The sequence below is a fragment of the Erinaceus europaeus genome, chromosome 3 (genome assembly GCF_950295315.1).
Source record: "Erinaceus europaeus chromosome 3, mEriEur2.1, whole genome shotgun sequence".
NCBI classification, from domain to species: Eukaryota; Metazoa; Chordata; class Mammalia; order Eulipotyphla; family Erinaceidae; genus Erinaceus; species Erinaceus europaeus.
Genome location: NC_080164.1, coordinates 121,823,293 through 121,850,100, shown reverse-complemented (window position 1 = coordinate 121,850,100; position 26,808 = coordinate 121,823,293). Strand labels below are relative to the sequence as shown.

Sequence of the window (26,808 nt, the reverse complement as noted above, 5' to 3'; positions counted from 1 at the left end):
ATCCTACTTTTTGATTATTCATTAATCATTTTGTCCCACTTTATATCTTGCCACTTTTCAGCCACCAAGTTGCAGATACTATCAAGATTCCATCATGACTTCCCTGAGTAGATGACCTCACCAATGTATCCTGTAATCTCACCTCTCCATAGCCCTACCTCACTCACTAGGGAAAGACAAAAACAGGTTGGGGATATAAATCGACCTTCCAACACCCACATGAAGTGGAGAAGCAATTATAGCAGCCAGAATGACCAGAGGGCTCTGATCTCCAACTCCATCAGGACCCGAAGCAAGAAAAGGAAAAAAGGGAGAGTCATTTGGATATACTAATAGGTGTGTGTGTGTGTGTGTGTGTGTAAGGGAGAGTCATTTGGATATACTAATAGGTGTGTGTGTGTGTATGTGTGTGTGTGTGTGTGTGTGAAAGGGAGAGTCATTTGGATATACTAATAGGTGTGTGTGTGTGTGTGTGTGTGTGTGTGTGTGTGTGTGTGTGTGTGTGTGTGTGAAAGGGAGAGTCATTTGGATATACTAATAGGTGTGTGTGTGTGTGTGTGTGTGTGTGTGTGTGTGTGAAAGGGAGAGTCATTTGGATATACTAATAGGTGTGTGTGTGTGTGTGTGTGTGTGTGACTTAGAAAGGAAGATGGGGCCATTAAAAAGGGGGGGGTGAACATAGCACACATTATAGTGGACCCAGGTTCAAGTCCCTGATCTCCACTTCCTGGAGTAAACCTTCACAGTGGTGAAGCAGGGCTGCAGATGTCCCTTTGTCTCTCTCCCTGTCTATCTCCCCCTCTCCTATCAATTTCTCTCTATATCCAATAATAAATTAATTAAAAATATTTTAAAAGGGAAAATATATACAAAGATATACAGATAATTGTAGAAATAATAGTTACTCCATATCTGCAACCTTCAGAGAACTGTTGTAGCTTACAATTGAGGGGTTGGGGGTTCAGAACTCTAGTGGTAGGAAGAGTATGGAGTTGTACCCCTATTACCTTGTAATTTTGTAAATCACTAATAAAAATTCTAAAAAAAAAAAATATATATATATATATATATATATATATAAAGAAATATCTCTGTCACCAAAGTTCTAAACTTTTAGAATTGGATACTAGTTATTTGTACAAAAGATTCCAAGGGAAAATAAAACAAACAGAAACCCCTTATAGTTTTGTTGTGATGTGTGTGTATAAATTAGTATCTGCTCACCTTAATTTATACATATTAAGATCTATCTTTATTTCTTCTTTTCCAAATCATTTTATTGAAGACATGCTCATTTATAATATCCTATTTCAGTAGTATAGTTTCATATCTCCCCAAGATAGGGGTCAGCACATTTCACCCACCCCTAGACAGCCATCTCCCTCAAGCAAAGGGAACAGAGCCTCCAAACTCCTTTACCACCCTCATCTTCCCCTTTTGAGATCATGAATCTGGTTTTTTTTTAAATATATATAAGTTTATTAGTGTTTCATGCTGTATTTTCTCTTGCTCTGTTTAAGTTCCATATATAAGTAAAATGATCTTACATACTGTCTTATTTCGCTTAGCATCAAGAATCAACCTTTTAGTTAGAAATGGAGTGAGAGAAAAACTATATTTTTGCATCACCGCCTTCTAGAATTCTATAGATTTTCCAAAATGGTAAAAAGTAACGTGTTATTTCAGGAGTAATAATTTTGCAGAGTATTTTGATTGGTTAGCTTTGGGTATATTAGCTTTTCCAGCTTGGCTACATAATCTTTAACTAGTTTGTTGATAACTGCTATGTGAATGAAATTTACATTTGAAGCTATAACTTCTCATTCAAGATAAGACTCTAGAAGATAGAAGATTCCTTAAGTGTATGGAACCAACACAAGGGTTACATATAAATACATCATCTATAAAGGACATAGTGACTCATTTTTATCACTACAAGTATTCTTACTGGCTGGAGAATAATAATCTCTTCACCCATAGAATTGAGATGAGTGATAAGGAACTCATTAAAGGGGAATGTTTCATAAAGCCTTTGCTTCTCTCTTATCTTTATAGAAATGCCTCCCCTTATACCACTTGCCATAAAAATTATATTATCAAGTCATTTTTTAAAAGAACACTCAGCCTCATTTACACACAGTGACAGATGTCTCTGTCTCTCTCCCTGTCTATCTCCCTCTCTCCTCTCAATTTCTCTCTATATCCAATAATAAATAAATTAAAATATTTTAAAAGGGAAAATATATACAAAGATAGACAGATAACTGTAGAAATAGTGGTTAATCCATATCTGCAACCTACTGAATCAACTAAGCCATTATCCTCAACTGTATAAACAATAAAAATTTAATAAAATTTCCTTTCTATAAAGGAACAAAACTACTCCATTCTTTTGTGACAAGTCTTCTACTTTACTCCTCTCCACAGTTTATATTTTTTGCATTCTGAATGGAACTAATATGACTTTGAGTAAGTTTTTAAGACAAAAATTTGTAAATAACAAATCCCAACTGGTTTGGATATAAGAAATGACATTGTTCCCTCCTAGGATACAACAGTCTTATAGACAGAGATTTAACCATAAAGGAATGTGAATACAGAGTCTCAAATGTGATCAGCTCCATCGTGCTTGTGTTCCTAAGGGAACTGTATTATCATAGCTCAGCTCAGCATTTACTTATCGTTGAGTTCAGTAAATACAGAATGCTTGATGGTATCATATCTTAGGGCTAATAGCAAAAGGTAAATGCTGGGATAATGACTACTTAATTACTTTGAAACATATTGCTCTGATTGTTTCATGAAACAATCATGCTCTCAACATTTGCCTTCAAGCATAAAATAATGGTTTGCCTATTTAAACACTATGTTGCAGGTAGTTTCATCCCAGAAACTCCACATGCTATGGCTATCCTCCTCACACACACCAAGGACAAGTGGGGGGGGGGGGCTGAAAACTACTCAATTTAAATCAAAGTCCATTAAAGAAAAGGCTAAGGCAAAGGTACTAAACTTCAGTCAGTCCAAGTGCCAGTGAAACTGTTAAAGGTGCTTAGAACCATGTAATTATACTTTTTTAAAATAGACATTTTATTGTAAAATGTACTAAAAGCCACTATCTCATCTTCTTAATAACTATAAATAACTACATAGTTGCAAAGAGGTTCATATTTTTCCTTTTGTTTTGGCAGTTGATGTGTAACAGAAAAAAATATAACTTCAGAAGGTGACTTTTTAAATGTTTGCCAATACAAAGCAGCCATAACCTTGAAAGAGGAGTTTATTAAGTAAAGTTATGTATTTCAAAGTACAAGAATCATGAAGTACACTGCAGTTTAACACACTCTGAGTGACTGCCAACCAAACAGCAACTTACTCATTTGCTGAAGAAATAGAAGGCCCACTGGGAATCACTGAATTGTACAACTTTCCCAATCACATGATTAAGCATAATTAAGACAAAACTTCCTAACTTAAAAATGTGCCACTTTCACAGTGGAAAACAGACATGACCTTTGCACTAGAATATAATCCAACTATCAATACATAAAACTACTAACATGATCATTAATCTTTTACTAACTAAAGAAGTGTCTCAATACACACAGAAAGTGAAGCCAAGGTTAGACTGTATCTGAGATAAATAGCCCATTTAAGGGCACTCTTAAATGACTAGATCAACTCTGAAAGTTATAACAAAACCACATGTAATTAATTACATGGATGATTCCACTCCTTCTCATTCAGTCTTTCTCTGAAAGAAAAAAACAAACTTGGGGGCTGGAAAGTAGTGCACCTGGTTAAGTGAACATATAATTAAGCATAAGGACCCACTTAAGGATCCAGATAGCAGGCCCCAGCTCCCCACCTGCAGGGGGGATGCTTCACAAGTGGTGAAGCAGGTCTACACCACAGGTGTCTTTCTTTCTCCCTCTCTCTTTTTTGGAAATATGTGTATTTATTTTATTATTGGGTAGAAATTTAGAAAGGTAAGGGAGAGGTAGACAAACGAACACCTGAAGCCGAACTTCACTACTTGTGATGCTTTCCTCCTGCAGGTGGGGACCAAGGGCTTGAACCTGGGTCCTTGTGCACTGTAATGTGTGCACTTAACCAAGTGTGCCACTGCCTGGCTCCCTGTCTCCCTCTCTATCTCCCCTTCCTATCTCAATTTCTCTCTGTTCTATCCAATAAAATGGGGAAAAAATGGCCTCCAGGAGCAGTGGATTCATAGTGCTGGCACTGAGCCTCGATGATAACTCAAGGCAAAAAAGAAAAAAGAAGGAAGGAAGGAAGGAAGGAAGGGAGGGAGGGAGGGAGGGAGGAAGGAAGGAAGGAAGGGAGGGAGGGAGGGAGGGAGGGAGGGAGGAAAGAAGGAAGGGAGACATGTATTAAATACATGTCTGTATTAAATACATGTCATGTATTAAATACATGTCTGTATTAAATACATGTCATGTATTAAATACATGTCTGTATTTAATGACCAGAACCTGAAATCAGGTTCTTCAGAGAAAATTAGGCTGATCTGCTCACCAGAAATGGCTGTTTGTGCTGGTCTACTCAAGGTGAATGATACATCAATACCCTTTTCCTTTGTTGGTTTGTTGAATTTGTCCAGATTTGTAACACCATTCCTTTTTAATCGGGTTTGTCACTAAGAATCACTTTGAGGAAATAATCCTGATATTATTTGTGTATTTATTTGTGATATTATTTATATTGGCTAAGCAACTTCACTGCTCCTGGTGACTGGCTTTATTCTGTCTTTTCTTTTCTGTCTTCTGTACTGGGAAGCGGGGTAAACTTTTTTCTGACAAGGGTCATTTGGATACTTATAATATCCTATACAGGCCATACAAAATTATCATTTAAAATTGCTATAAAAAAAAGTTTAAGTCTTGGCTGCAGTTGCATTAGCAAGGTCAAACCAAATGACTTTTCAGGCTATACATGGCCCGTGGGCTGAAGATTCTCCAATCTTGTTCTAAAAAAAAAAAAGATAAGAAAAAAAGAAAGAGATGAGGTGAGATGAGGTGAGGTGAGGTGAGGTGAGGGAGGAAAGAAGGGCTTGGGGACTGAGGGAGGAAGGAGAGAAGCTACAACATCACCCCACTGCTAATGAAGTTTCCACTCTGCAGATGGTAATGTGTATACTCTACTTGTGTGAACTATCAGCCAGCTCCCTTTGACTGTTATTCTTGACATATTGTCTTATAGGTGGACATGTCTGTCTTATGTAACATATTGTATGAAGTAGTCAAGTTCAACATTGCCAATCTGAAAATTTGCTGAAGACTGAAAACCAATAATCATTTTTTCCACAAGATATCACCGAAAAAGAGTTTGAGTAAAGAACAGTGGTAGTAATCCTTCCCGGATTTGAAGAAAACCAAAGCAGAACCCTTTTTTTTTTTTCTTTTACTGGTTTGTTTCATGTACCATTAGCTAGTTCCCAGTCACACAGAAATTCTTAATGAGGACTATAAGCTTCCTCAATAGTGGGAAATATTCCATTTAATCCCATAAAATTACTGACACACTAGTAATTTACAGAATTCTAATGACCTCACTTGAAAACTAAGTCTTCTTAGTTTGGAGAGGTCTGGAGAGAGCTCAACTGATACATCATGGGATTCTCACATCTAAGGCTCCCAGCTCAAGCGCATGTACCAGAGTGGTAGTCTGCTTACCTCCTCTTCCCCTCTCAATGTGAGATTTCTCTGTCTAAAATAAAATGTCTTTTTAAATTTATAAGTAAAATAAAGGCATTCTCTGCTATTCCACTGATTTTATGAAATTCTCAGGTCTGCTCATTTTGCCCTTTGTGCAGCCTTCAGTGTGTGCTGCATGTTAGAAGAATTATGAAAATCAAAAGTTTTAACTCTCTGGAAGAGGAACAGCAGGGAAAAGATGTCAAGAAAAGTGGTAATAGAGTTGGCTGCACTTCAAACTTTATATAAATAAAGGCCCCCCTTGTTCACAGTTTAACCTGATTCCTGGGCTTTCCAACATTTACAATGGGATATTTTTCCTACTATTGAAAGCATTCTCTTTATTTATTATCTTGAGACACAGAGATAACCTGAACTTCCTTGAGTAAAACTAAAGCCACAAGAACACTGAAACTCAATGTACGATACTTCTGGTCAAATTAAATCATTAGTCAAACTGAGAACTAAAGAATGTTGAAAGGGAGAGTATTAAAACCAGTTGCGTTGTGTTCTCTGGGTTCACAGTGGAAACTACATTCATCTAGAGAAGTGTGGAGTATTAGTTCTCAAGGGAATTCAATTGTCTGTTGATCTGGGGTTTTCACAGAAAAAGAGAATTCACCACTTTATAAGCTAGCCACATACTTTATTCATGCCACATTCCCTATTTAAAATGAATCTCTTCTAAAAAAGTGCTGAACTTTTACTATCCTGGTAAGTTTTAAGAACTTACAATGGGAAATAAAACCCTAGAATGTTCTAGATGTCACATCTAGAAACCGGACATTATAAGAAGCTATCAGAAATTACTATGAGAATATTCTGAAGCTGAACATATGATAGAAAGTAAGGAATACTGAAAATGTGAATCATAGCATCACCTCTAAATCTCTCAACAGCATTTAAGCTAAACAACAAAGAATCAAGCTTCTATTGATCTTGCTCCTCATTCTAATAGCACATACTTCTTACTGGTCTTTGTTCTAGGAAGTTGCACTTACGTGAATATAGTCATAAAGAAAACAACAAAAAGTTCCAGACTCAAAGGGTTTTCATTTTACTTGGATGAGACAATAATTTGATATGTAATATGTTATGGTAATAAATGCTAAGGACAAAAATAATGAGCAATGGGAACAGAGAGATATAGGAAGGGGGTTAAATTTTAAATAGGAGAACTTTTAGGAAGATAAATCTGTGTAAAGACCTGAAGAAGGTAAGAAAGCAAGCCAGAGATAACTGCAGAAATACAGCATGTAGAGTATTTCAGACAGAGAAAACAGTAAGCACAAAGTCCTTGACACAGGAACATGACTGCTTAGTGTTGTTCTAGCAGTGTGAACATGAGGGAGAAGTAGGGGAACAGGTCAAACAGATTATGGTGAACAGTTGAGGATGTCATGAAAGTCAGGTGCAAGGCAGTAGACTAATTAAGCATTTTTCTTTTTAAAATTCTTTTATTATCTTTCTTTCTTTCTTTCTTTCTTTCTTTATTTATTTATTGAATAAAGACAGCCAGAAATCAAGAGGTATGGGGGTAATTGAAAGAAGAGAGACATAAAGGCACCTGCAGCAATACTTCACTACTCACAAAGCTTTCCCCCTGCAGCTGGGGACCTGGGGCTTGAACCCAGGCCCTTGCACAACGTAACATGTGCGCTCAACCAGGTGTGCCACCAACAAGTCCCTAATTAAGCATTTTCAATATTAAAGGTGAAAAATGGTGGTGAATTAGAAGTGAGCTGTGACAATACAGAATGTGAGATGTGGTGATATTCAAATTATCCAAATACGTCTGGAAGTAAAATGATAAAATTTGCCCATGGATCAGGTAAGGGGTGTAGAGAAATTTAGGAATGGAAGAAAGATGCACCATTAATCACTTCCATCCATCAGGAACATCATCATAAGCCCTCTTGTGGGCCACTCCAGGAAAATGTCCTCCCTATAAAGCAGCAATGGTAGAGACTGTCTCACACTCTGAAGGGAGACTGAGTCATTCCACTCTATCACTCGAGGAAGACTGATCATGAAATGAGTGCAGCCTGGAATGTTCCCAGCTGTGACAATTAGACTGAGAGCTCAGACAGGAATGCAGAGGTTACATAGGTTCCTGTGCTAAGTATGAATATATATATATATATGGGCCCTGGGTCAAGTGAATGGGTAGTTTGAGGGCTACTCTCTGCCTAATTCAATTTAACTTTCTAGCCCTATTCTCAACTCTGACACCATATTCCCTACAGTATTTTTGTCCAAGTCCATGTTAGCTATCAAACTCAAGCAAAAACTACACAAGTCATGGGCCCCTAGGAACATGCCTAAAATGGACTTCCTAGTCCATTTTCTACCCTAAGATCCCTATTCTCATATGCTCTATTCCTACTTTTTGGCTCTTATTCTTTAATAGTATGCTTGGTACCATGGGTATATCAACTAGTTCACTAGTAATAAAGACAAATTATTACAGAATCACAATGGGTCAAGAAATATGTCTAAGGGAGTAACAGATTTATAATGGTTGTTCTAAGACAATTTATTCTCAACTAAACACAATAAACAAATATTACAGAGCACTTACATATACCAGGCACTGCAAGATCTGGAGACTACATCAGTGGAAAACAGTCCTGGAGTTTCCGGAGATGGCTTACCAGATAAGAGTGCATACTTTTCTATGCAATCGGACCCAGGTTTGAGGCCCCAGCCACCACATGAGTGTATTATACAAAGGAGAAGTTTCCTGAGCAGTGTAGCAGTATTGTGTTGTATCTCCTTTATCTCTTTTTCCCTCTCTAGAAGTCTCTCACTCTCTTAAGAGATTCCCATGGCCATCAAGACTGATAAAATCATGCAGACATGAGGACCTAGGCAAAACCTAGACAGATGGACAGATAGAAAAGATGGACAGGTAGAAAAGTGGGGGGGAAGAAGGGAAAAGGGAAGATGGGGAAGGGCCATCTTTGTGGTCCCTGTTTTCAGAAAATTAATGTAATGAGGAAGACAAAATAAGAACAGTATTATATGTGTGCCCTATAAATCAAAGCACCACTCTAGTATATGGATGTAAGAGGCTAGGCTTTCAATTCAAATGTAGTAAGAGTTAAGCTATTCCTTCCAGCTCAACAACCCTCATTTGGCAGAACAAGAAATCCCAGCTTAAGAAGATGACTCTGGGGAAGCGGAGCTCCAGGACAGAAAGAGGCAGACTGGGAGTATGGACCAACCAGTCAACGTCCATGTTCAGCGGGGAAGAAATTACAGAAGCCAGACCTTCCACCTTCTGCAACCCACAATGACCCTGGGTCCATGCTCCCAGAGGGATGGAGAATGGGAAAGCTATCAGGGGAGGGGATGGGATCTGGAGATTGGGTGGTGGGAATTGTGTGGAGTTGTACCCCTTCTACCCAATAGTGTTGTTAATTTATCCTTTCTTAAATAAAAAAATAAATTTAAAAAAATTTAAAAATTTAAAAAAAGAAGATGACTCCATGAATGGGCCACAATAAGCAACTACTTAGCAGCAACATTTAATTCAGGCAGCACCGTTATAACACTCATTCTGTTTCTTAGATTCTCAACTTATTTTTAGGAAGAAAAAGAAAGAATAAAATGGAGGTAGTAGTGCAAGTCCTTATTTTGAAAGTCTTCTCTTGAAACATGTTTTATGAACTAAAAGTATACTTTAAAGAAGACTTTTAATATGTAGGCTATTCAAGATGAAAGAAAGAAGTCAAAAACAGTTACTATTTATGAAAAGAGAGCCCTAAGAGCAAATAATGAAAAGCTTCAAGAGGAAGCACAGAAATGAAGGAGTAGAAATGTGTTATGAATACCTTTTTAGTTAAATCCTATGATGCTGCCTCTGCTGACCTCAAAGAAATCAATGCAACCTGTGCCACAACACATTTCACTTCAGACTGTATCCAGAGACACCAAGCATAAGATGTCAACCCTCCAACACCAACCCTCCAACACCTTTCCTAACACATGGGACTCCCTAGTTCTCTTTCAAATGGTGCACTTCCAAACAAAGTTACAGAGCCTAGATACAGACCTGAGCCTAAGGGACATAGTACATGTACACATGTATCCATCAGTTAGGGAAAATGATCTATGTCAAAGTAAAGTGCTCAACAGTCTGGTGTGATTAGACTAAGACTTAAGAAACTCAGCAAGTAAGTAGAAAGACCTAAAGAAGACACCATGAGGTACCTAATCAAATATTTACTACATAAGCCTAGAAACCCTCCTCTCCTACCCCCTACACTTCACTTCCCTCAATAACTTTAAGTCTAATCTCATCAGATAAAGTAAGGACTATAAAAGCTTGATACAGGCAAGAGACTGGCAACCTTTAACGATGGCCTTTTTGTTCAATACCAGGCCACCCATCATCTGGGGCTCTAGTCAGGAAATCCTTGGATTCCCACATAGATATGCTAGGCCTTGACCTCTAATAGATCCCTCTCTACACCATCACTGGTTACTTCCATCAGAAACATCATCATAAGAACTCTCAGTGGCCTCTCAGGACCTTGCCCTGTAGAGCAGCAATGGCAGGGACTGCCCCACTCTCCGAAGAGAGGCTGGGTCAACCTACTCTGACACTGGAAGAAGACTGGCCCTGAAATGAGTGCAGCCTACAATGTTCCCACCTGTCACCATGGACTATGAGCTCAGATTAACAGGAATACAGAGGTTACACAGGTTCCTGTGCTAAATATGAATATATATGGGCCCTAGGTCATATTGATGGGGCTAACAGTATTTATATACTTTCCTCATGTTTAGGAGCTACTCTCTGTCCTAATCCATCTTTCTAGTCCTATCCTCAATGCTGACACCATCTTCCCAGACTATATGTGGTGTGTGTATGTGTGTGTGTGTGTGTGTGTCCACCTTCATGTTAGTTATCAGGCTCACGCAAAAATCAGTAACATCATGGGCTTCTTGGAACATACTTAAAATAGACTTCCTAGCTTCTTCCCACACAAAGACCCCTAATTTCATTGGTTCTTTTCCTACCTTTGGGTTCCTGTACATTAAACAATTTGTCCTGCTTTATATCTTACTGCCTGTCAGCCACCAAGTTTCAAATGCTACTATGATTCCATCCTGACTTCCCTGGGAAGACAACTTCACCAATGTGCCCTGAGGTCTCACCTCTCCAGAGCCCTACCCCACTAGGGAAAGATAGAAACAGGCTGGGGAACGTGAATTGACCTGTCAATATCCTTGTCCAGCACAGAAGCAATAACAGAAGTCAAACCTTACATTTTCTGCACCCCATAAAGAATTTTGGTCCATACTCCCAGAGGGATAAAGAATAGAAAAGTTTCCAATGGAGGGGATGGGACATAGAACTCTAGTTGTGGGACCTGTGTGTAATTGTATCCCTGTTATCTTAGAATCTCATTAATCATTATTAAATCACTATTATAAAAGACTTTTTAGTTAAGAGAAAGCATTAGCAGCTTCTAAACAGAAGAGGTAAAAGTGAACATGCATAATCACCGTAGGTCTAAAAGAAAAGAATTATCTAGCAAAAAAAATAATAATAATAGTTAGATATTAGATCTCTTGAAACTACTGAGAGAGCAAATAGTAAAATATAATGATTTGTCTTTCTGGACACAGTTTAAATTATGGAAGATATGAAATGATTTATGGGTTCTACTAAGTTTTTTCTAAGTAAACATTCTGAAAAACATGATTTGCACAATGATAAGAAGTTTTTGAGGTATAAAACTGAAGAAGCACTATCAAATAATACATTAAACTTTCCACTATTAAAATCCTAAATTGATAAAAATGTTCAGTAGTACTTATTATTATGGAAATAATAATAATAATAATTTCACAGGCTTATAAAGCACAAGTCAAAATAATTAAAATTCTTTCAAAATTCAGTTAACTTATTAAAACTTACAAATAGCAAAATGTATGAAGTTTTTTAGATAATGCATCAGGAAATAACAGTTCCTCCTTTAATTCTTAAATGAATCTACTCTTTAGAAGAGTTTCAGTAAGAGAAAGATGACTGGGTTATTGCTTCTTTATAGCTCATCTTCTCTTACCATCTTAGATGATTTTAAAACACATTGAACACTAGAATGACATGTACAGAACCTGAATATCAGGCAAGAATTCCTTTTCCATTAATCTCATAAGAGGTAAAGTTCTCCTATCTTTGCTTTATTTTTCTTAACCAAAAAGTTGGATAATGATTAGTTTTGTCATATTCTTCAGATTGAAAGATGCTATACTAAACTCATTTCAGATTTTTCTGAGTTCCTTTTGCTTATTTTTATATCCCTAATACTTAAAATGTGCCCACCTTGCACTATTCACTCAAAAACACATGTCTAAATGCATTGATTTGAATTAAGATATTTGTATTAAGTTATTAGCTATAAAAGACATAGTATAGAATTGCTTTTAAGAAGAGAACTTTGCTGGTATTCAGGTAAAGATAATAAAAAACTAATAAGTGCCTTATATAAAGTTCTTTATATTACAAAATTATTAAATAGCAGATGAGATTTAATATAGATATAACTGAATATATAAATAAAAGTCATAAGATTGACACCATAGATTTATATGATGCCACAAAACTCACAAAGCATTTTTATAATTGTGCATATGTACATCTAAATATATTTAGTATTATTTTAGTATAGTGTACAATATTTTTAAATATTTATTTTACATTATGAGAGTGGGAATGAGTGGAATGAGCAAAAGAGAATAAAAGAACTACTCTGTTCTGTATTAAGATGGTATTGGGGATTGAACCTGTGACTTCTGGGGCCTCAGGCATGAAAGCTGGTGCTCTAACAGGCTGAGCTATCTCCCTGAGCCCTATATTTTATAATACTTTTATATATTACACATTCATGAAGTTTATATATATATTTCTCTACTAGAAGTTACCTACTCTTTATTGAAAATAAAACTAAAGTTTTGAGAAACTGAGCATTATGGAGCTAGTAATAAAAGTCTGAAACTTAGCTCAGTTCTCTAAACTACAAACTCAGATTAATCTCTTTTATTTCAGATGCCTATTTAAAAGATGGCAGGGTTTTTTTTTTGGAATAATGGAAACTGTATATATCACAGTTACAGTCTTTGCAACCCCCTTCCTAAAAGAGAATGGGTACTAACTCAGACAAGATCTCACAAAATAACTTTGCATGTGGGAACCTATCTCTAGGCTATAATCTTTGAGTGCTAGAATTTATTTCTTTCAAACATTTTATTATTACATAGCATATAAACTAAGCTTCTCTTTTAATTCCTTATAAAGGTTAAAATTGCAACAACACAGATCAAAGAAACAATATTCCTCTAGTGAACTAAAGTACATGCCCTCCCTTCATGTCAAAGTAGAAGAGATGCAATAGGATCCTTTGATTTCTTAACCCAGCCAACATCATGTTTGTCAGTTATTCAATGACTAACACAAAAGAAAGATGCTCACAGGCTCTTACTCCCACTTCTGTTTACCTTGGTCAGTATTGCACATATCAACCATGTCTCACCTCGCTGTCTCCTTCCATTCCATTTCCTGTCCATCCACAGCCAACAGCTCATCGAGTTCGGTAAAGAGTTGAGGTGGTGCTGGGCTGTCATCTTCTTCACCCAAGATAAATCGAATACGTTCAGCAGCAGGAGAGACTGCAGAAGTGAAAATACTGTGGTTAAACACTGGCTGGACAACCCTGAGGAAAGTATGGCTCCAGGTTCTTCCTCTGTCCCCACTGATGTTGGGCTTCCCTTCAATATTTTCAGTTGACATCGTCTTTGCTCCGTAATCTCCAACCTAGATGCAAAAAGAAAACAAAGTCCTTCTCTATTCCTTTAGCTCTAAGCTGTAACTCAGCTCTCCACTGCTCTTCAAAAGGACCTTGCTCCAGTTCTGTGTGGTGTGTGACAAAGAAGTTTTAGCACTCTGATGAGCTGAGGTCTGACCACATGACTTGCCTTCCTTTCCCACTTATGTTCCATCCAAAAGTACTTGCAGAAATTAGCCTGAGCCAATCACTTTTTCACAGTAGTGGGAGGGGGCTACAGAGCACCCCAATCCTAAGTTTCCCCCAGGTCCCCGCCTCCAGCTCCCCCCATGTTCAAAGCCTAAAACCCATGTCTTCACAGGCTCCTGAATGCCCATAACTGGCTAACTGCAAAGTTGATGAAAGAATCTTTAACAAGACAGAGCCTCTTCTTTACATAATGGTAGTACCCAAAAATGTTTAGTCATACTTCACTGCACTTGAAAAACAAGCCCAAGTAAAATATTGTACACCTGAGGGAGGGGGAGAATTTCCAACACACTCATGCACGTAATTGAATGTCCTACTAGCTCCTTTTGACCCTCTCGCCTAAAAATCAAGTAAAGAAAAATAAACTAGAACTTCCTTCAGATTATATGTTATTTTCCCTTTCTTTTAAAAAATAATGGAAACTGATGATATCTTTTCAAAAATTAAGGCCCACAGGGGCTGGGGAGACAGCATAATGGTTATGCAAAAAAACTCTCATGCCTGAAGCTCCATGCTCCTCCCAGGTTCAGTCCCCAGTACCACTATAAGCCAGAGCTGAGCAGTGCTCTGGTGTTTTTGTCTTTCTCTCTGTATCTCTCTAATTAAAATAAAATAAACAAAATATTAAAAAAAAAACTTGGGGACCAGGCGGTAGCACACTGGCTTAAGCACATATAGTGCAAAGCTCAAGGACAGGCATAGGAATCCCTGTTCGAGCCTCCTGCTCCCCACCTGTAGGGGGGTCACTTCACAAGCGGTGAAGCAGGTCTGCAGGTGTCTGTCTTTCTCTCCCCCTCTCTTTCTTCCCCTCCTATCTCAACTTCTCTCTGTCCTATCCAACAGCAGTAGCAACAACAACAACAATAATAACAGCAATAACAATGAAAAAAGATGGCTGCCAGGAGCAGTGGATTCCTAGTGCAGGCACCGAATGAATCCCAGTGATAATTGTGGAGGCAAAAAAAAAAAAAACAACTAAAACTAAAGACCACAGTCTTTATAATCCCAGGCCAACACCAAGAATAGCATATACACACATGAATGTAGTTCTAGTACACATATAAATGTGTGCATCTATAATAAATATATAGAATTACCTGTATGTATTCAAACAACCTAATAAAGTCTCTACCTTCTGAAAACTATCATAACTCAGAACAGAATAAAATTCCATAGATCAAAATATATCAACTACAAATAAACCCATGAAAAATATTCAACATAATTAATGATCTATTGAAATCAGATACATATTGTATCTAAGAAAATAGCACCAAAAAAATAAATAGTGTACGATGCTGGTGAAAGTTACGGAATGTACCAACACCTCTCAGTTTATGTTTGCGAAAAGAACCTAAGTGGAAACATCTCTCTGCAGGGAAAGGTGGAAAAATAGAGAAATAGTTTGGAGATGTATGTATTCTGTGAACCAACAATTTTGTCACAAGAAAGCATTCCTTCCAGGTAAATAGTAATTGTTATCTCAAAGACTTAGATACAAAGGTGACCACTGCAGAATTGTTTAAAACTGGAGGGACTGGGGTCAGGCGGTAATGCAGTGGGTTAAGCGCATGTGGTGCAGAGCGCAGGGATGGGCGTAAGGATCCCGGTTCAAGCCCCCGGCTCCCCACCTGCAGGGGAGTCACTTCACAGGCGGTGAAGCAGGTCTGCAGGTGTCTATCTTTCTCTCCCCCTCTCTGTCTTCCCCTCCTCTCTCCATTTCTCTCTGTCCTATCCAACAACAAACAACATCAACAATGGCAATAATAATAACCACAATGAGGCTACAACAACAAGGGAAACAAAAGGGGAAAAAATGGCCTCCAGGAGCAGTGGATTCATGGTGCAGGCACCGAGCCCAGCAATAACCCTGGAGGAAAAAAAGAAAAAGAAAAAGAAAACTGGAGGGGCTTAAATGTCCAAAAAGGAAGACTGACTCTAAATTACACTACAATTATTTGATAAAATACTACCTAGTCATGAAACTTGAAGTCAAGATTATTATTTTGATGTGCATATCATGGAAAAGAAAATGAAAAAATAAGTTTTCAAAATTATATGCGCAAAATGATCCTATAAAGAAAATGATCTATCTCCATAAAATAAAATAAAATCTGGCATTAAGCCTTACTCTACCTGTTCTCAATATGTGTGAATTTCAATTATCACAGTCTAGTTAAAATATATTAGTATGCATCCCAACAACAAAGCCCAACTTTCAATTAACTAAGTATACTAACTGTGAGTAATTACATAAAGTACAAACTTTCATTGCTAGATCTTCAGTCCATAAATCACTGTATAAGCAACATGTTGTGATAGGATTTTTTTCAGTCTGTCAACGATTGACCGTGGCACTATCACAATAGCCATTTGCACAGACAAATGGTATTACTGTGTTTTCTTCCTGTCTTCCAATGACAAAGTTATATGATGCAGAAAATCAAGAAGGAACTACCCAACAAAGATGAAAGTGCAGCACAAGAACAAGAAGTTTTAAAATGCTAGAAAATAAAATCTAAGACTGAGTTGACTATAGGAATGTTGTTAGTGCTGTCATTACCACTTAAGAGACTCTAGAGACATATAATCAGAGGAGTTTTGGGGAGGCACTGATCAGCATAACTAAGGAAAAAGGCTACACCAAGTTTGTAAAGATATCCTAGAGGAAGTAATACTGGCCCAAAAAGGTGACATTAAAGGAAATTTTAGAGATAGTTCTTGACAAAGAAAACACATATAATAAAATGCTGGAAACTGATCAAAACTTAGAGAGGAATATGATAATTCATCCTGGCATAGAAAAGGTGTTTGTGTGGGGGTAGATAGCATAATGGTTCTGCAAAGAGTCTCTGATGCCTGATGATCTTAAGTTCCAAGTTCAATACCCCATACCACCATAAGCCAGAGGTGAGAAGTGTCCCTGAAAAAAATAAAAGAAATTAAAAAAATGAAATAAAATAAAATAAAGCAAGATAGAAAAAAAAGGAAAAGAAAAGGAAAGAAAGGGTTTTGCCCCATGTCATAAGCTGTATAACTGGGAGCAAAGTAAACACTATTCAGACCACTTCTGGAAAGATTTTGCAAAGAGATAAACTACTTTCATCTCAATATTTCCTCTTTTAAAGATTTTTTTTTAATTACAAAGGGAGATAAGAGCATCATTCATTTCTGGCATGTGAAATACTGAGGTTAGATCTTGGGATCTCATTCATCCAAATCCTGTGCTCTAGTAATCATCTCTTCTACACCTGATGTCAATAATTTCAGTGTCAGCATTTTTAAGATTGTGATCAATATCTTTAATACCAAAGACCAAACACCAATTGCAACATTCCAAATTTATGATCGATTTCTTGGCATAACTTTAACCTACATACTCTATTTCTAGGAGTTCTACTTTCTTCCTTTTCATGTGACTATCAATTTTAAAGTGTTAACAATTGGGTCAACAAAACTTATAGAGAACTCTGTATTCTAAATGAAATTTATTTCAAGTTCTGGAGAGAAAAGCAAAGAATTTATCAAAACTACAGACAGAATGAGATATAAAGATTAGTTAGTTAAATGGATAAATTAATATGTAAATTTTAAAAATTAATAACAATATCCATGGTCTTTTCTATGCTAGCATAACATTAAAATAACTGAATGAACTGAATACTTGTTAATATAGAATACTATATTTCTATTATATGTTTTAAAAAGTGGCATTAAAGCTTCTTAATAACTCAGGTAGAGGGGGCAAAGTTCCAGGCTGTTTGTGTAGAAACATTTGCAGTGCAGTTCCAATCAAGAAAAGAGTTTTAATTACTTTAAAAATAACAAAGGGGATATTAAAGAAATTAAAGATGAGTAAAAAATAATATAATGTTAAATCTGCCTATATTGATACTTTTTTTTTTTCCTCCAGGGTTATTGCTGGGCTCGGTGCCTGCACCATGAATCCACCGCTCCTAGAGGCCATTTTTTCCCCTTTTTGTTTCCCTTGTTGTTGTAGCCTCATTGTGGTTATTATTATTGCCATTGTTGATGTTGTTTGTTGTTGGATAGGACAGAGAGAAATGGAGAGAGGAGGGGAAGACAGAGAGGGCGAGAGAAAGATAGACACCTGCAGACCTGTTTCACCGCCTGTGAAGTGACTCCCCAGCAGGTGGGGAGCCAGGGGCTCGAACCGGGATCCTTACGCTGGTCCTTGCGCTTTGCGCCACATGCGCTTAACCCACTGCGCAACCGCCCGACCCCCTATATTGATACTTCTAAGGAGCAGAGTGTTCACTCAGGCTACTGAAAAAAATGCAGCTGTCTGGTGTGGTTCTGAAACCTACAGAGATTTGATTGACTTTTCACCAAAAATTCAATGATCCTCAGGGATCCCCAAGGTAGAGCAGGCATTTAGAAGAGAAAGGTACATTTACAATAAGATTTCATGTCCTTCTAAAGGATGTGACGTGGGTTTGTCTTCATCTCTAAGAGTGAAAAGTAAATGTTTCTCATGCTGGAAGAACAGAAGCTCCAAACAAACACTGCCCACATCTTTGCTCTAATCTAGGGAGCATGACTCTTGATCAGGCATTCTCAATCAAGCTATGAACTGCTGCTTATCAGAAAGCAACTCAGCTTCAAAATCGAATGGAAGAAGGATGTAACATTATCATCAAGTCTTTCTCTCTAAATACCACATCTAAGCACCTCTTATCATCCATCTCAGTTATTAAATATAGCCTCTGAGCAGCCAGTGTAACAATCCCTGTGGAATAATATTCCAAATATCATGTGTCAGAGAGTAGCTTGCAACCTTAGTCGATTTCCTTCCTCAGTTGTTTCAGAAATTAGAAGAAACTAGATCAGCTATATCATTAAATATCAACCAGTTTAAATGATAGGCCCTTCCCAATTTCTAAAATCATGCTTAGCCCAAAGATATGCATATTGAGCATTCCCTCAATGAAATATGTCAGGATTCATTGTTCCCTGTAACCTGTGATCAGGTAGGAATCGAAACTAAATAAAGACACAGCATTGTACTCAATAGACTCTATAGCAAAATGCCTGTGCTTGAATCCAAACTCTGCTACCTACTTGCTGTGTGACCTGAGAAAAGTTTATCAACCCCTCTCTATCTCAAATTCCCCACCTAAAAGTCAGAATGATGTCTGCATGTTTTACTTCCATAATTAAGTAGCTTCAGAAATGAGAACATAAAGCTATATCTACAGTATGGGAAACAGCCAATAAAAGAATATGGGGAAAGAATGAAGCCTTTTACTCTCTTTAATATCGGGCTGAGGGTAAGGGATTAAGAAGGAGAGAGAGAGAGGCTGTCAAATTCAATCAACCACCTTTGTCAGGAGGTTAATAAATCAAGCAGCAAAGTTAATACCCCTACTTTGCTTCTTTCATGGTTTTATTCTGTCTTCTAGTTAGACTGTGCTTTTGAGTAGCTGCAGAATTTCCTGGAGTGCCCCTGCATCAATGTGGCTCTCCCTCACCCATGCCCACAGGCAAATGGACAACTGATGGTCTGCACAGTCTGGGGACTGACTCCCACTGGTGTCAAATCCCCACCACCAGCAAGAAGTACATCAAACATGCAGCAGGAATACCACCACCAGCATCCACAGCAGACATCTCCCACACAGCATCTTATTTCTGCCTGCTGAGGCTGAACTTGACCTGAGAGTTCACCTTAGCTGACACTTTATCCATCAATCAGAGATGGCTTAGCTAGATAAAAGACATTCCACTCTCAGTTTGCCTTTCATGTCACTCTGGCCCCAATCTGTGTGCCTTGCCTCCTATAGCAGTCCCAAACTGTATTGTGGCGGAAAAATAGAACTGCTCCTTTCCAGTTTTTTACTTTTCTTTCTATTACTTTTTATTGCCACCAGTCTTATTACTGAGGCTTGATACCTACATGATGAATCCACTGATACTGGTAGAATTTTTTCTTTTTTTTCCCTCCCCTTTCTTTTTTAACTACTTAGGACAGAAAGAAATTGAAAGGGGAGAGGAAGACTAAAAAGAGACAAGGAGAGATACCTGCAGATCTGCTTCACCATTCATGAAGCTTTGCCCCTGCAGATGGGGAGCAGGGACTTGAGCCCAGGTTGTTGTGCATGGTGGCATGTGCAGTCAAGCAGGCATACCCAATGCTCAACCTCCTCTTTTACATTTTTCTTAGGAATATCCTTCTCTCTTCTCCAACTTCTAAGGCACAGTTGAAAATTCTTTCTTTTCCAATAACCTATTCATTCACAGAAACATGGCTCATCCCTATATTCAAACTATAATAACGACTAGTATCTTAATTACTCACTTAGCTACCAACAAACATAGTTTTCTCATGAATACCTAACTTTTGTGAATATGATTTTTTTTCTCTCCAAGTAAATCACCAAACCCATAGAAGATAAGGTGTCTATTTTATGTACTTTCCTCAAAGACCAACACAGCAACAAGCACCTGCTAGTCACTTTGAATATTAACAAATTTGATATGGTTGAATAAATCTTGAGAATTTTCAAGCACATAAATTCATAATCAGTTACAAAAAGGAGGCTTACTTTAGGAACTCTGAAATGGAAAATGTCTAATTCTTGAAAGCTCTCCTTATTTTATCCTCCCCCAATTTATTTTTTGGACAAGCTGCAAAGTGACTTTAATAGTCACCATTCCTTGTTGATAGCAAGACACAAAATAATGAATATTTTAAATAAGCTATTTTCTTCAGCTGATGGGATGAGATTCCGTCAGACCACAGGAGTCCACCTTCACCTGCATTTTTAAATTTTTTCATTATCTTTATTTATTTATTAAATAGAGACAGAGAAAAATCAAGAAAGAAGGGAAAAATAGAGAAGGAGAGAGACATAGAGACACCACTCATGAAGCTTTCTCCCTACAAGTGGGAACTGGGGGCTTGAACCTGAGTCCTTGTGTATTGTAACACGTGTGCTCAACCAGGCATATCACCACCCACACAGCCCCTTTACCCTGGATTTCTTTTTTTTTATTTCTTTATTTGGAGATTAATAGTTTATAGACAATAGTAAAATACAATAGTTTGTACATGCATAACATTTTCACATAACAATACAACCCCCACTAAGTCCTCCTCTGCCATCATCTTAACCTGGATTTCTATTAAGACATTTACAACCTATTGTTTTGTATATTGATATCCACTGCTTTTCTTTGCTGTACTTGTAATATTAACAATCTAACCTTGTCTCTCCCTTTCTCAAGTCAATCTTAGCACCTACTTTGGGAATAGAGAGGTTACACACACACACACACGCACACACGCAGAATGAGTAATAGAATCAAATAAGAAATGGACTATCTATATTCTCTTCCACTTCTTCAAAGCTTTCTTCCTCTCCTCTACCTCTTTTTAAGCACAACTAGAAAATAACACAATTGAAGGAAATGGAATCAGATATTTAGCACTTTCCTAGTCTTACTTGATAGCTTAACAAACATATTAGTTTTCAGTGTGCATGATATACCATGATACCATTGAAAAGACACTTTTATTTATTTATATATATATTGCCTCCTGGATTTTTCATCGATCTGGGTGCCTGCACAAGTCTACCACTCCCAGAAGCCATTATCCTTTTCCTTTTGATAAAGGATGAGAGACAGAAACAGAGAGGAGGATAAAAACCAATAAGCAAACAAACACAAGGAGAGTTATCATAGTCCCGCTCCTCCACTTCTGAAGCTCTGACCCTGTAGGAATGAGATCCCAAATGGTGACTGAGAGCTCAATCCAGGTCCTCAGGCGTGTTTACGTTTATACTCCACCACCTGAGTCACCACATGGCCCAACACAAAACATTTTTTTAATTTATTTTTTATTTAAGAAAGGATAAATTAACAAAACCATAGGGTAGGAGGGGTACAACTCCACACAATTCCCACCACCCAATCTCCATATCCCATCCCCTCCCCTGATAGCTTTCCCATTCTCTATCCCTCTGGGAGCATGGACCCAGGGTCATTGTGGGTTGCAGAAGGTGGAAGGTCTGGCTTCTGTAATTTCTTCCCCGCTGAACATGGACGTTGACTGGTTGGTGCATACTCCTAGTCTGCCTCTCTCTTTCCCTAGTAGGGTGGGTCTCTGGGGAAGCAGAGCTCCAGGACACATTGGTGGGGTCTTTTAAACTTTCAGTCTTCAAATGATTTACAAATGGGAATAAGAAAAACTCTAGCAATAAACTTGCAACAAGATGGGGAGCCAGGCAATGGCACACCTGGTTGAACGCACACACTACAGTGTACAAAAACCCAAGTCCAAGCCCCTGGTCCCCACTTGCAGGGGGAAGCTTCATAAGCAACGCTGCACTGTCTCTCTCTGTCTCTCTCCCTCTTTCTTTCCCCTTCCCTCTCAATTTCTTTGTCTCTATCCAAGACAAATTACATAAATTAATTTTTGAAAACAGTATGTAGTATTTCTAAATGGCTAGGACATCGAAGGCATTATGATAAGTAGATTTCATTTATTTTACATAACACTGTGAAATATCTACTGTTGTTGGTCTCTTATATTACAGATAATTGATGCTAAGTAGTGAAAGGACTGCCCCAAGATCACACAACATGGGATAGGATTTCAAACCCACTTGAGTTATTTTCACGTCCATTTCTCACTCACCACACTCTAACAGATGCTATTCTAGAAAAATGGGGTCCGACTGACATATGAACAGTTTAGACATTAAATGCACTAGATGTCAGAGGAGGCAGAAATCATAATGGCATATAAAGTAGTGCTAAAGTGAAGTGATTTGAGCATTTGGTTCATTATCCTCCAAGAAACTATTTTGTGAATATGCCCTTTTATTTTTGGTCTGAGAAGCATCCCACTGTGGCCACCCTGCAGACTACCAAAAAAAACTGTATTAGAAATAATAATCATAATGAGCAATTCATACTGAGAATACTAAGTGAGTGTACATGCAAACTCCCTTCTGTGGGTTAAATGAGGACTTCTAGATTTTGTATTTTTCTCATTGGCAAAGTCCACCATCTGGTGAATTCTTAGCTTTCAAGTATGAAGAGAAATAATTGTTTATTCCTTAAAGTTAATAATGTGCAATCCCCAAACTGATTTGCATAGCTATCATTATAAATATTCATTCATCACCAGTCTAAGATAAAAGATGCTAAAATTATAATAAAAGTTTGGCTTTTATTACAAATGGCTGCTTTGTAACCCTCAAAGTTGACTGAGAACAAAATAAACATGGAAGAACTCAGATTCAAGGCAGAGACAGGTTCCAGATGCCATTATTTATGCACCTAGATGCAGGCACGCTTCTCCATTATACATGATGATTCCTATAGCTTGAAACAACCTAGGGCTATTTTTATGTCACTTGCAACAAAAGGAGCCCTGATAGGGGGCCGGATGGTAGTGTAGTGGAATAAGTGCACATGGTGCAAAGCACAAGGACCCGTGTAAGGAATCTGAATCCAGCCCTTGGCTCCCCACCTGCAGGTGGGGTCACTTTACAAGCAGTGAAGCAGGTCTGAGGGTATCTATCTCTCCCCCTCTGTCTTCCCCTCCTCTCTTGATTTCTCTCTGTCCTATCCAACAACAATGACAGCAATAACAACAACAATGATAAACAACATGGCCAACTAAAGGGGAAAAAAATAGCCTCCAGGAGCAGTGGATTCATAGTGCAGGCACAAAGTCCCAGCAATAACCCTAAAGGCAAACAAAAAAAAAAGAGTCCCGATAATCACTTCCTTACCTCAAGAGTGAAGTTACATTCCACATATTAATGTTTTCACATTAATTGCAGTAAAGAGCCTGCTGTTATACAGAACCCACATTGTCTTGGCGTGATCTATACAAGTCATTTGGACTTTGTCCATGCCTTAACCTACCTCTACCTCAACCAATCCAAAAGGGGGGAAAACACTACTGATATACATTCTGGTGTGTTTTGGACATGCAGACTAGTTGGAAATAGAGTCAAATAGCATCTGCTAGGAGACATAATCTTAAAAGGTATCCATTTATTTATAAGCTCCTAGTCATGTAAGGCTGTCAATCATCCTTAATATGTCAAGCTAGAATTTTTCAGCTATTATCAATTGCACTAAAATCCTAATTTTCAAAATACCAAACTATGTTATAAGGAGTAAAGTCCAATTTCATTAGCAAGAGGTCATTAAAGAAAACTAGAGTTAACTTAGACATTTTGGGGAAACTATGTTAATCTTTCATATTTAAAATAGTGAGAAATAATTGACCTATGGTTGGCATTGCAAGGGGGTGGTCTTATGTTTTGCAATTTATTTTACTTGTCACTTCATTATTTCTGCAAACACAGTAAATTAGAAAAATTAAAACTATAATATCAGTAGGTGATGTAAATGTGTGTCTTTCAAATTCTGCTGAGCCATTTACAAAAAAAAAAGTAGTTTTAGTGATAAGCTAGCAGGAAAATTAATTTTACCTGTAAAATTTTAGGGCACACACTAATGAAAAATCATTGGTTCAAAGCCTTTGGGGTCTTTTGATTCTTTTATTAGTTTCTCTATATTATTAGCATTACTTTAAAAATTGCTATCAGAGAGGCATAACAATCTAATCCATCATTTTAAGTTTTAGCAGTCTCAGTGGCAACTGAACAGGGAGCTATTATGAACTGAATTATATCTCCTGAAATGTTATATGCTGAAATCCCAATCGCCAATATGATGGCATTTGGAGACAGAGCCTTCGGGAGTTAATTAGGTTCAGATGAGTTGCTTGGGGTGAGGTGCTCATGATAGGAATTGTGGCGTTATGAGAACAGAAAACTTGTTTCCTTTCTCTCCACTATGGCACCAAATCACCCAGCACCTTGACCTTGGGCTTTTCAGGTTCCTGAACAGTGAGAATCAAATTCTTGTTGCTAAAGTCACTCGGCCCATGGTATTTTGTCATGGCAGTCTGACCTGACTACTACAAGTACAGGAGTAAGGAGTCTGGATCCAGCTCTTGGCTCTATATAATAGCAACTGAGCTAACTTAAGACAAATCAGACAGTTCAACTTTTTCACAGGCTTTTCATTTTATTATTTTTCCTCTACTTTGTTAAACGCAGATGTTTATGTTTCACAAGAAACTTTGGAGGGGAGAAGGGCATAGAGACAGTAAAGCCGATTTCACTGACTCTTGCCTTGGTTGCTTAACACTTAATAACGAAATCCTCACTGAGAAATCTACTGCCCAAATATTTGATGGGAACCAAAAAGATCGCTCTCTCTCTCCCGCCTCTCCCTCCCTCCCTTCTCTCTCTCTCTCCTTCCTCTCCTTTCTCTCCATCCTCTCTCCTTCCCTCTCCCCACCTCCATCTCACACACACACACCTTTCACTCCATTCGTACCATTTTAGGAGCCTTCTGTTGGCAAAAACCACGTAGAAAAAGGATCACATTAAAATATATGGTCAAAAGGTTTCAGCACAGTCATGTCAATACCCTGCCAAGAATGTAAGCTTCCAAAGTTCCCAAGGAAGCATCACCTAAGGTGTCAAAGCAACATAGCAGTGGTGGGAAGAATATAAAATCAGGTATGGGACATTAAAATGACTCTCCTGGGTAGTGTATTTGCTTGGTCATGCACAGAGCCAAGGTTCAAGCCCAGTCCTTACTGCACTAGGGAAAGCTCCAGTGTTGTGGTGTCTTTCCCCCTCTCTCTATCATCTCTATCTCTATCTAAAAAAGTCAGCCTGTGGTAGGTAAGCCCCAGAAACAACAACAAAAAGGTTATCAAGAAGTCTGGGTGAAATTTTATGACAGCATAGATTTATAGCGTTCATACATAGCTCAGAGTATTAGTGAGCCCCTGCTTGGATCCTAAATTAAGTCTTGATAACCTACCACATGACAAGGAATTTATAGAATAAAAGAAGAATTCAAGAAAAAAAAACAGGAATTCCTATGACCACATTCATCCACCCATAGTTGGTCACTAACATAGCTGTCTTATCAAAATTGCAAGGTGTGTAATGCCTTACCTATCTGGATAAGGATTAACTATTGTTCTTGTTTTGTTTTTTTTTAAATATTTATTTTATTTATTTATTTCCTTTTGTTGCCCTTGTTTTTTATTGTTGTAGTTATTATTGTTGTTGTCGTTGTTGGATAGGACAGAGAGAAATGGAGAGAGGAGGGGAAGACAGAGAGGAGGAGAGAAAGACAGACACCTACAGACCTGCTTCACCGCCTGTGAAGTGACTCCCCTGCAGGTGGGGAGCCGGGGCTCGAACCGGGATCCTTATGCCGGTCCTTGTGCTTTGCGCCACCTGCGCTTAACCCGCTGCGCTACAGCCCGACTCCCTGTTCTTGTTTTTAACTTCCTTCTAGTCTTTTGTTTGGATTGAAATACTTTCACTGAGGATTCAACTATACTGAAACTCTTGCTTCAGTGAATCAATAATTTTGTTTGTTTATCTGCTTATTCCAGTTACAACTGAGTTTCTTGCACTTGCAACCAAAAGTTTACTAAATGATTTGAAATGTATAGATAAAAATGGCAGAAGTATACTTACCAAATGTTAGCCATTAATCCTAATAAAAATAATGATACTATTGATGATTGCTATTTTACTCATGGGTAACTCCTATTTTTCTAAATGTTAGTATTTATATCATAATTATAAAGTTAAAAACAGTTAAGGGATTATTTTAATTGCTCAGGATGGCTATGTTATATTAGTGTCAGGCATTTTTCTGCAGTGCTTCAAACTACAGCACCCCAACTATATTTTTCAGCAAATGACCAAAACAGTACCATATACACCTACCTTTACTTTGAGGTTCAGTTAGACTAGAACATTTAACAAGACTGGCAATGGTACTGAAAATTCGGTGATTGAAATACCATATATCCATGTCTAAAAGTAACCCATGAGCAAACAACAATGGAAATGGATGTAAAGGACTTCTTACAAGTGGTATAGAAAGGTAAAATTATTTTTGTAAATAGGAACTCACCCATTAATTAAAAACAACCTTACAATGCCTAAAAGTTCCTA

At 37.7% G+C, this 26,808-nt stretch overlaps 1 protein-coding gene across 3 annotated transcripts in view; it reads right to left on the bottom strand.

The window, feature by feature from the left end:
• The window catches only part of SLC4A4 (solute carrier family 4 member 4), a 463,215-nt gene that overhangs the window by 258,470 nt on the left and 177,937 nt on the right, over positions 1 to 26,808 (bottom strand). For all 3 annotated transcript variants that reach the window (XM_060187836.1, XM_007523541.3, XM_060187837.1), the window contains exon 4: positions 13,262 to 13,397. In XM_060187836.1, coding sequence (XP_060043819.1) covers positions 13,262 to 13,397 — 136 coding nt within the window. The remainder of the gene's footprint in view (positions 1 to 13,261; positions 13,398 to 26,808) is intronic.